At 48.9% G+C, this 11,195-nt stretch overlaps 1 protein-coding gene across 1 annotated transcript; it reads right to left on the bottom strand.

Moving 5' to 3' along the window:
* Nucleotides 1-1,069: 1,069 nt before the first annotated feature.
* On the bottom strand, nt 1,070-2,186 carry LOC148217356 (olfactory receptor 14A16-like). Its single transcript, XM_088158706.1, has one exon. The coding sequence runs from the start codon at nt 2,184-2,186 to the stop codon at nt 1,254-1,256; it is 933 nt and encodes a 310-aa protein (XP_088014832.1). The 3' UTR covers nt 1,070-1,253.
* Nucleotides 2,187-11,195: the final 9,009 nt, after the last annotated feature.

Raw genomic sequence — 11,195 nt, 5'->3', positions numbered from 1 at the left:
TTATTCAAAATAGCACCTATACATACAGAATCCACTCCTGCTACAATATGGTTAAGTATTTTCTGCTGCTAGGAGATTTCCTGTGAATTTGTTTTGCTTCTGTGTATGGCCTTTGCTTTTTGTGCTTGCTTGGTTTGTGGGGTTTTTTATTGTTGCAGGTGGGTCTTGCTTTGTTGTTTTTGTTTAGGTTTGATTTTCCATATTGAACTGCCTTTTTATCTGATACATAAATTCAACCTTTTTTTGTGGCTTGGTTGACACCTGATGGCAAGAGAAATTTACCCAACTCAGTCATTTTGCCAAATTACATTTTGCAGTCACCATTAACCAGATGAATTCGGTCACAGACTCCCTGCAACCTGGCAGCATCCACAAAGGAATTGAAAGTGCATTTCATGCCATTGTAGAGATAATAGAAATGTTCCACACTGGTGGGCAAGGGCTGGTCACTGAGGGATGTCACCAGGGAGTGGCTGCCCAGAGGACTCTGTGCCATGGATGACATTTGACCCTCATTGTTCAGCCAAATTCCCACCCACCCCATGTTCCTCTCCTGCAGCCCAGCTCTCTCCAATCTGGCTCTGAGGAGAGCACAGCAGACCATGTCCCAGGCCTGCCTAAAGTCTGGGCACACAACATCCCCTTCTTTTCCCTCCCACGGGGGTTCTGCAATCCCTGCCTTGTGCTGCCAGTGCCTGGAATGGCTGCAGGAGGATTTGCCACCTGCCCTTCCCTGCTGAGCCTGACCAGTCTGTGACTGTCCCAGTGCCCCTCCCTGCCCTGTTTGCAGACTGGTTCCATGTCTGCCCTTCCCAAGTGCCCAGGACCCTCTGGGATGTCTCTGTCCTTTCCAAGGGGTTTGAGAGAGGTCCCACAGTGACACTGTCCAGCCTTCTCAACATCGTAAACACCAAAAGCCTTTTCCACATCCCTGAGTTTCAGGTGAGTGCCCAGAACACAGCACAGCCCTGTCCAGGTCCTGAGGGCAATTCAGAAGGGAGGCAACTCTGATTTCTCCCCACAGACCAGGGTTCTTTATTAAAAAAATGTACAGAGAATAAGCTTTTTAAAAGTCATTGTGCTATAAAAAAAAGGTAAATATTAATGTAGGAATATTATGAGTAGTGAAATTAATTTGTGAAATACATGATATCAGTAGAAAAATTGTATAACATTAGCAAAAAATTTCGAAGAGAAGAAAAACAGATTATAGTTACTTCCATTCTGAGTGCTCTGCAGAAGAAAGATGCAGTTTATTGCTTCAGAAAAAATCCAGTCAACCCTTTGCTCAGGGCATCCTTGAGCTCCTTGTTTCTCAGGCTGTAGATGAAGGGGTTCAGGGCGGGAGGCACCAACGTGTACATCACTGACAAGGAGAGATCCAATGTTGAGGAGGGGATGGAGGAGGGCTTCAGGTAGGTAAATATACCAGTGCTGATAAACAGGGAGACCACAGCCAGGTGAGGGAGGCAGGTGGAAAAGGCTTTGTGCTGTCCCTGCTCAGAGGGGATCCTCAGCACAGCCCTGAAGATCTGCACATAGGAGAAAACCATGAACACAAAACAACCAAGTGCTAAACAGACACTAAAAATGAGAAATCCAAGTTCCCTGAGATAGGATTTGGAGCAGGAGAGCTTGAGGATGTGTGGGATTTCACAGAAGAACTGGCCCAGGGCATTGCCATGGCACAGGGGCAGGGAAAATATATTGGCTGTGTGAAGCAGAGCATTGAGAAAGCCACTGGCCCAGGCAGCTGCTGCCATGTGGGCACAAGCTCTGCTGCCCAGGAGGGTCCCGTAATGCAGGGGTTTGCAGATGGACACGTAGCGGTCATAGCACATGAGGGTCAGGAGATACAACTCTGTTGACATGAAGAACATATAAAAAAAGACCTGTGCAGCACATCCTGCATAGGAGATGTGTCTGGTGTCCCAGAGGGAATTGTGCATGGCTTTGGGGACAGTGGTGCAGATGGAGCCCAGGTCGCTGAGGGCCAGGTTGAGCAGGAAGAAGAACATGGGGGTGTGCAGGTGGTGGCCGCAGGCTACGGTGCTGATGATGAGGCCGTTGGCCAGGAGGGCAGCCAGGGAGATGGCCAGGAAGAGGCAGAAGTGCAGGAGCTGCAGCTGCCGCGTGTCTGCCAATGGCAGCAGGAGGAAGTGGCTGATGGAGCTGCTGTTGGACATTTCTTCACTCTGGACATGGTGGACTGCTGAAAGAAGACATTGTAAAACTGTGACCAACTCCTTTGACTCAATCCAATGCTATTTTCTTAGGAATCCACTCAAAATACTGCTCTTCTTGTTTTGGCAACTTTGCTAAACATTTCTCAGTTTGGATATCTTTTGCTGCTGATTTACTGTCTCATCTACATCATTGCTCTCAGCCTGAAATACTGGGGAGCCCAAAGGGAAAACAGGGCTCCCTATTCCCCAAGGCAGTCAGTCCTGCTGGTCCCACACTACTGCCCTTTGCTCATTTCCCCTCCCTCTATTTCATTGTGATCGCATTTAAATCATTCTTGAAAAATTAAGTGGACTTTGAAGGATCCAATTTCAAAATACTTTTCCCCAAAGTCTTATAATTTTTTTTGCAGATGGACAGAGAGAGAGATGCCATGGGTTGTTCTTGCTCTCTGCTGCCTGCAGTTGTGCCTACTAGGAGATGCTTCTCTCTATCTAAGCCTTGTCCCTGCCAGTGCTGCCAGAGCCCAGCCCAGCCCTGGGGGCTCAGCTCTGCCCTGCACACCCCTCCCAGCACAGGGCACTGCCCAGGGCCATCTCCCTGCCAGCAGGGCATTAAGGGCAGCTCACACAAACTGAGATGCTGCAAGCCAAGGGGCTGCTGCTGCTGTCTGGAGGCACAGGAAGGTGAGGAGGCACTTTGTGAGGGAGATGGGAGGCAGATGTGCTGATGCCCAGGGGGACAGTGCAGGAGTGTCAGTGACACAGACACACCTGACAGCCCCTTTGCCTTGCCTTGAGGAGAAAGCTGAGAGCAGCCCTGGCCATGCAGCACCATCTCCACAGCAGGAGGAATCTGCCCTGATGGGGGTGGCTCCTTGCACCTCCAACTCCTCCCCACAGTGCATGGGGAGCTGCCAGGCAGGCTGAGAGCTGCCTCTGGCAAGTGGCACATGGGCTGGGCTGGCCAAGAGCCCTGAGGGCTGCAGGAGCTGCTCTGCAGGACAGCCGTGGGCAGCCCTGGCTGCAGCCCCAGCTTCAGCCCCTGCAGCCGTCCCTGGAGCTGGGAGAGTCCTCCTGACACATCCCCCTGTGTGGGCTGTGGGCTGTGGGCTGTGCTGACTCCAGGAGATGCCTCCAGAAGCACAGGGGACATTGCCCTGCACCCACACACTCACCATGTCCAGGGCTGTGAAGATGTTTCCCCAAGTGCAGTCTCAGCTCAATGTCTTCCCAGTCCTGATTGCCTTGAGCCTGTCTGTGCCTGGCTCCTGTGCCCTCAGTGCCTGCAGGCAGTGCCCTCAGCCCTGCTGGGCTGGCAGAGGAGCTGCTCCTCAGCAGAAATGTCTTTTTGAAGCTTCTCTTGGTTCACCTTGGGAGCTGCCTCTGTGCCAGGAGCCCAGCCCAGCTCAGCAGCACAGACACAGCACAAGGACTTTAATGACCATCTCGGATCATTAAATGTTTTCATCATAATCATTCCCTGAGAGAGTGTTCAAAAAACTTCTCAAGAACTCAAATTAAAATGCTGTAGTTTCTTGACGTTTTAATGGGTCCCAATGAGGGACACAACTGAGAAAATGTCCCCAGGTTCCAGTTAGAGCAGGAAATACGAGGCAGATATGACAGGCGGGGACAAAGAAATGTCAAGTCTTTCCCTTTTGACACCAACTCTTTTAGTAGTTTATAGAATCATGCCCCCAATTATCTACTTTAATTAGTCCCTTGAGAGCTTTGTATTAACACTCAGTGGGGCTCATTAATACTTTGAGATACTCAAGGTTTGGGTTTTGCTTTTGCCTTGGAGTCTCTGAGAGGTTTGTGCAGTCATGGTCTCCAATTATCTGCTTTAATTAGTCCCTTGAGAGCCTTGGTCAGTAACAACACACAGTGGAGCTCATTAACACTTCAAGGTACTCAGGGTTAATTTAAGTTCTACTTTTTGACACTGGGTCTCTGATAGGTTTGTGCAGTGACAGCTTCCAATTATCTGCTTTAATTATTCCCTTGAGAGGCTTTGTCAGTAATGATACTCAGTGGGGCTCATTAATACTTCAAGGTACTCATTTTTTTAAGGTACTTGGAGTTTCCCTTTTTGCACGAATTCTTTTAGTAGTTTATGCAGTGATGCCCCCAATTATCTGCTTTAATTAGTCCCTTGAGAGCTTTGTATTGACACTCAGTGGGGCTCATTAATACTTTGAGATACTCAAGGTTTTAAAGGTACTTTGGATTTTCCTTTCCTCTCTGACTCTCTGAGAGGTTTTAGGGCAATCCTGGCCTCCAGTTCTCTCCTCCAAGGAGTCCATGAGGAGCCTGTGTTGGGGATGGACCTCAGTGGGACCCATTAATGCTTTGAGACACTTTGGGTTTTTCTTCTGCCTTGGACTCCTGGAAAGGTTTGTGCAATCTCCTCTCAGGCCCTGAGGTTCAAGGGCTCAGCACCAAATGCACCACGGGGCTGATTGGGATCAAGCAAGTCCTGACAAACCATGGCTCAGCCTTGATTTACTTCTGGTCTGGTGCCATTCATTAGGAAGATTTTCAAATCCATTTATGGAGAAATATTTCCAAGAGATTCTAAGGAATATCCATTCCTATTTTGAAGGGTGTATTTCATTGCTATTCTCTTTAGAGCAGAGGTGATTGCAGCATTCTGTGATTGATATTGATGCAGGGTCTCTCCTCAGGAGGTCTGGCCTGCTCACAGAAGCTGTGCCTTGAGGTCTGAGCCAGTGTGGACAACCTTGCTCCACATTCCCCAACCCCATCCTGTCTGTCCTCACTCACCTGGGACCTGCTTTGCTTAGAGAATTGGCTACACTTATGCCAAAAGGAGTTTCCCCTCCCCCCTTTTTTAAATTTTTTTAATTTTTGAAGCAATCTAAAACTCCTGAATTTCCTCATTGAAAACAGACACCTTGTATTAGTGTGTGCCAGCTCAAGGTACTACCAAACAGGTTCCCCTTTCCCAAGTCAGAACCCTGCAAGGAATGTTTGAGACCTTTGGACTCCTTGGTTCCACAAGGCCTTGCTGGGTCACCATGCACTCCTGGTTCCAAGAGATTCTGTACTGTCACAATGGAGATTTGGGTCCATGGGTGTCACAATGCTCTTTTGGGTTCCATGAAGCCTTGATCTGTCACAATGGACTTTTGTTCCTTGAGGTTCCATACTCTCAGCAATGGTCTCTGTAGTTCCAGAGTGTCACCATGGACTCTTGGTTCCATGTGGCCCCACAGTGTCACCGTGGTCTCCTTGGTTCCACAAGGCCGTGCAGTGTCACAATGGCTCACAGGTTCCATGAGGCCCCACAATGTCACAGTGGCCCCTTGGTCCCATGAGTTTCCCCAGTGTCACAATGGTTCCTTGGCTCCACGTGGCCCAGGTGTCTCACAATGGACTCTTGGTTCCGTGGGGCCCCGCAGTGTCACAGGGGTTTCCTTGGTTCTGTAGGGTCACACTGGACACTGCAGCGCCCCCTGCTGGCCGGGAGGACCTGGCACTGTGCGAGCACCTCCTGGTGGATGACCCCTGCAACTGTGAATGGCTTGTACTGGTTTGTACTGGTTTGTGCTGGGATGGGGTCCAGGGTGTGCTGGGACGTGGCTGGAGTCACTGGGTTGTACTGGGTTATACTGAGAGAGGGTGTGTGAGTGTCTGGGTGGACCTAGCACTGTGTGTACTGGTTGTACTGATTTATACTGGTTTGTACTGGGATTGGCTTCTGGGGAGTTACTGATTTGTACTGGGTTATTCTGGGATGTGTTACAAGGGGATGACTGGTTTATGCTGGGTTATACTTGTTTATACTGGGTCATACTGGGTTACACTGGTTCATATTGGGATGGGGTGCTGGGGGTCACTGGGTTATACTGGGTTATACTGGTTTATATTGGGATGTGATCCTGGGGGGTGACTGGGTTGTAGAGGTTTATACTGGGTTATAGAGGGATATTCTGGATTTTACTGGGTCAGACTGGGGTGTACTGGGTTATACTGGGAGGGAGCTTGGGGATGCTTGGCACTCCACTGGGAGCAACTTCTGGGGATGCTGGCCTTACTGGTTTATACTGGGATGGGACCTGAAACCTACTGGGAGTGACTTCAGCTTGGTCTGAGCTTACTGGTTTATACTGGGAGCTGCCACCATGGGCTCAGGGGCTCAGTGGTAACTCCCAGTGCTTACTGGTTTATACTGGTGCCCTCCCAGTATAAACCTGAGAGCCCCAGGACCACACTAGGAGCCCCTAGACTACACTGGGAATGGGTTTGGGTGCATGAGACCTTACTGGTTTATACTGGGAGCTGCTGCCACAGGCCTCAGGAGCTTGGGAGTGGCTCCCAGTGCTTACTAGTTTATATTGGTGCCTTCCCAGTCCACACCTGGGAACACTGGTAGGCACTTGCAGCCAGGCAGGACCTCAAAGCTGAGCTGGCCTTCACCAGGGCCTTGCTGAGCTGCAACTTCTCCAACTTGTCGGCCTGGCAACACTGCCTGGGGCTGCTGATGCCCACCAGGAACTACGGCAAGGGCACTGCCCCCTGGAAGGCTGAAGGAAGGTGAGGGATTCCCCAAAAAATCTCCCACAATTTTGCGGGATCCCCAGAATTTTTCAGCCCCTCCCTCGCCTAAAGTGGGAGCTGGTGGGTTCTGTTGGGTTGAATGGGTAGACCTGATGTTCCTAAATCCCCAATGATTTCAATGGGTAGGCCTGAACTCCTGGATACCTGGGTGCCCCCACTGAGATATTGGGGTTTCCCCTGCTGCCCCTCTGATATTTTGGGGTGCCTCCTTTGCCCACCCCAGAGCTGGAGCTGCTGCAGAATACCATCTTCACCAACCCCATGCACCAAAGCACCTGGCTGTACCTGCACTGCATCCTCTCCTGAGGTAACTCAGGGCTCCCTCCCACCCCTGATGTCCTCACCTGGAGTTTTGGGTACCCCTGAATGTTGGGGTGCACCCTGACAGCCCCACAGCCGCCAAGGGTCATCTCTGTCCACGTCGCCTGGGAGGACAGTGGCCATCATCTTCTCCTGGCCTGTCAGGGTGAGTCAGGGCACTTGGGTGCCCCAAAAATAAGCTGAATATCCCTGAAAATTATCGGGGTACACCTGGATACTGCCCAAAATCACCTGGATCCCTCCCAGCAATCACCTGGGTACACCTGGCTATCCCCAAAAATCACCTGGATACCCCCAGAAATCACCAGGATATTCCTGGTTACCCCTTGGATCCCTGGATCACCAAAAAACCCCTTGGGACCCCCGAAAACGAGTGTCTCAAACATCCTCATTGCTTTGATTGGGTAGGCCTGGTGCCCCTAAAACCCATTGCCTTTAAAGGGTAGACCTGCTGTCCCTAAATTCCTATTGACTTCAATGGGTTAGACCTGGAGTCCTGTTTATCTCCATTTATCTCTACAAATCGCTCCGACTGGTCTCACTTTTGCTTCAGTGCTCCCAGTCACCCCAGTGTCCCTCTCAGCCCTTCCCAGTGCTCCCAGTTTAAACAGTAACTCTTCCCAATCAAGCCCTATCAATGGGTAGACCTGATGTCCTTCAATCCCCTTTGACTTCAGTGGGCAGAGCTGATTTCCCAAAACTTTTGGCGCTAAAAATACCAATTTTGGGCTTGGAATTCCCAGCTTTTGGGATGAAAATGGACATTTTTGGGCTTACCTGGAAACACAGCTCCAGCATAGACAGCAGGTGAAGGATCAGGGATTTGGGATTGGCCTCCAGGAATTCATCCAGCACATCCAGAGCATCAGCACTGCAATCCTGGAGTGGAAACTCCCAGAATTCAGCCCAAGATTTCCTCCAAATTTACTCAAATTTCCCTATATTAGGGCCAAATTTCCTAAAAAATCTCACTGACTTTAATGGAAACACCAGGTGTCCCTAAATCCCTATTGACTTTAATGGGATACACCTGGTGTCGATAAGTCCCTATTGATTTCATTAGTCATGTCTGATGTCAAAAAAATGTGCATTGGGAGATTGATATTACAAGAGATGGGGCAACTGAGAGACGTTGTCAAAGATGGTTTATGGCCTCATGGTGTCAGTCTCATAGAAGGGTGAGACATTAAAGCTGTTACATCCAAAGCCATAATATCAGAAGCCTCCTCATTCTTAGTTACAATGCCTTATGTTCGTTTTTTAGCCAATCAAATACTTGTGTGAAGTTTGCCAGCATCCTTTTACACCAATCATTAATTGCTTTCCTTCTCATGGCTTTGCAGTAATGTGTCATTTTTCAACCAATCCTATAACACTTCACAAACCTACATTGATATATCTTAAAACTTCTAATTAACATTATAATAAGTTCTATTGCTAAGCTTTACAATCTTTTACTATCTTACTTAACATACTGCTTTCCTTACATAATGCATATTTCTGTTTGCTCTAAAATATAGATCTAGTTATAATAAAAATTTATATTCCTGTTTTATATCTATTGTACTTTGAATGCTCTGATTGTCTAAGATTTCTCCAAGGTCTTAGGTCAAACCTTGGATCCATCTCAGTCTCTGAGCCTGTATGCACCAGGCCCTGAGAGCTCTCCATGCCTGCATTTCCCACACCACCTGTCATCTCTGCCTCCAATTTCCTGCTCTCACTGGAACCTGGGGACACTTTCTCAGTCGTGTCCCTCAGTGGGACACATGAACAATATCAGAAATTTTGGAGTTCGAATAATACTTAATTCTTTAGAGGTTTCCTTGAAAGCAACGGTTCTGACTTGCTTTCCATCTGGTCTGATCGAATTCTTTCTGAAGATTTTCAACTCCAGTTATGGAGAAATATGACAATGACCTCCTTAGAAATATCCATTTCTATTTTCAAGAGTGTATTTTATTACTGTTCTCTTTAGAGCAGAGGTGATTGCAGCATTCTGTGATTGATATTTGTGAGCAATGGATTTGTAAAGGATTCTCAAAGCCTGACTGAAAGCTCACACAGTCTTGTACATCTGGATGCAAACTCTGAGATAAGGTGTGCTGACTCAGAATGGCCCTGGAATAGAGAAGACATTGCTGAGAGGGAGATTGAGCTAGAAACAAGTTTCAAACAATGGCCTTGCAAAAAGATCAGATATTTTGGAGAATTAGAACTGTTAAATATGCATTTTGGCAAGATCATGTGTTGTAAAATAATAGATAATTGGCATTAGAATTATTAGCACCATTGTGTGGCAAAAGATAATAGGCTAAGAAATATTTCTAAGGTTTTATAACAAGGAAATAAGTTGGCTTCTGATAGAATGGCATGGAGTTTTACATCTCTTATGTTTCAACCTTCAAGGAGACTGATAATTGAAGAAAATATTTTAAAAGCCTCTCAGTTGCCCCGTCTCTGTAGAGCTGGGATTTTTCAACAGTGCTGAGTCCCTGGACATCAGTCCCTGAGAGGGAGCTGAAGGAAAACTTCTCAGAAGTCAAAATCATATTCAAACTCCACAGTTTCCTGAAGTTTTAATGGATTCCACTGAGGGACACGACTCAGAAAGTGTCCCCAGGTTCCAGTTAGAGCAGAACAATGGAGGCACTGATGACAGGTGGGGACAAACAAGGGAAAGGTGTCTGTGATGCTGAGCAAACCTGGATGTGTTTCAGGAATGCAAAGGGCCAAGGGCTGAGCCCCAGCCCCTGGCAAGGCAGATCCTGTCCCTCCCTCATTGCTCAGGGCTCTTCCCGGGCCACTGGGCTCTGGGCATGTGCAATGCCAAGGGCAGCACCATGGGGCGGCCCCTGCCAGGCTGCTGAGCAGGGACAAGGAGGCAATGAGGCCCCAGCACAGCAAGGCTCACTTGTCCCCTGCTGGCCTCAGGCCCAGGGCCAGCCTGCATGGCCCAAGTGCTGCAGGAGTTGGCTGTGTCAGGGCCTTTCAGCTGCTGCCCATCCCTGTGGCCTCTGCAGCCCAGGCTGTCCTACGGTGTCCATGCCCTGCACCTCTGTCCCTGCAGGCTGTCGTCATCCCCCGGCTGCCCCACCTCGCTGGCCCCTTCCTTTGCTGACAGCTCTGCCTCCTGCCTGCCTCTGCCTGCACACACAGAGGCCTTGGGCTGCTCCAGATTCCTTCTGGGGGATGTGCTGCACCCAGCCCTGCCCTGAGAGAGGAATTGCTTTATCTTTTTGTCCAATCTGGGCCTCTTCATGTGCCCTTTGCATTAATTCTTTTTTCTCCACCTGTCATCTGCTATGTCAAAAGGATTCACCAGCTCTGAAATCACCCTTCTATTCCTCCCATGTCTCTCCTCTGCTGTCCTCAGTCTCCACTCCATTGAGCACAGAGCTCCTTTGTCCCTATATTGTCCTTTGCTGCCCCAAAGCCCCACCTTCTCAAGCTGTTGTCAAATGAATATTTTGCCCTCATAGTCTTAAGAAAATCATCAGAGGCTTAAGCCAGCCAAACCTGTCTGTCTTGGCTACTTTTTTCCTCTAAGCAATCATTGTATATAGAAAATTTGTGAGGTGGAATCTCAGTTTTGGCCCATGGGCACATGGACAAGAAGGATGCTTCTTTTCCATTGGAAGGGAAGCACGGAGCCCAGTGTTTTGGTGGTCGATGAGAGGCAGTGATGCCAAACCAGTCACATTTGTCTCTCCTGGAGGTTTCTACTGGGAGCAATCCTTGGCTCTATGGAGTTTTGGAACAAAATCATATTTTGGCCATGGGCGCCTGGATGAGATGGATTGTTCTTTCTAGAGGAGGGAGAGCACAGATTCCTCTTTTATCAGGGGCAAATGAGAGGTGACCACCAGAGGCCAAGGCTGGCCAGAGCTGCCTGTCCTGGCAGCTTTTGTGTGGGAGAAACACTTGCATATAGGGAATTTTTTAGGGGGATTGGCCCCACACACTTGGAGGAGGAGGATGGTTCTTTTCCAGAGGAAGAAAGGACAGAGCCCCAGTGCTCCAGGGGCTGATGACCAGTGGTCCTTGACATTCCAAGGTCAGCCAGACCTGTCAGGCAGCCTCTGAGATGACAAGCCAACCAGA

This window comes from Sturnus vulgaris, unplaced genomic scaffold (assembly GCF_052056855.1).
Source record: "Sturnus vulgaris isolate bStuVul1 unplaced genomic scaffold, bStuVul1.hap1 Scaffold_85, whole genome shotgun sequence".
Lineage (NCBI taxonomy): Eukaryota > Metazoa > Chordata > Aves > Passeriformes > Sturnidae > Sturnus > Sturnus vulgaris.
Note: the sequence above shows the minus strand (reverse complement) of the source record. Positions and strands in the feature narration are given on the sequence as shown.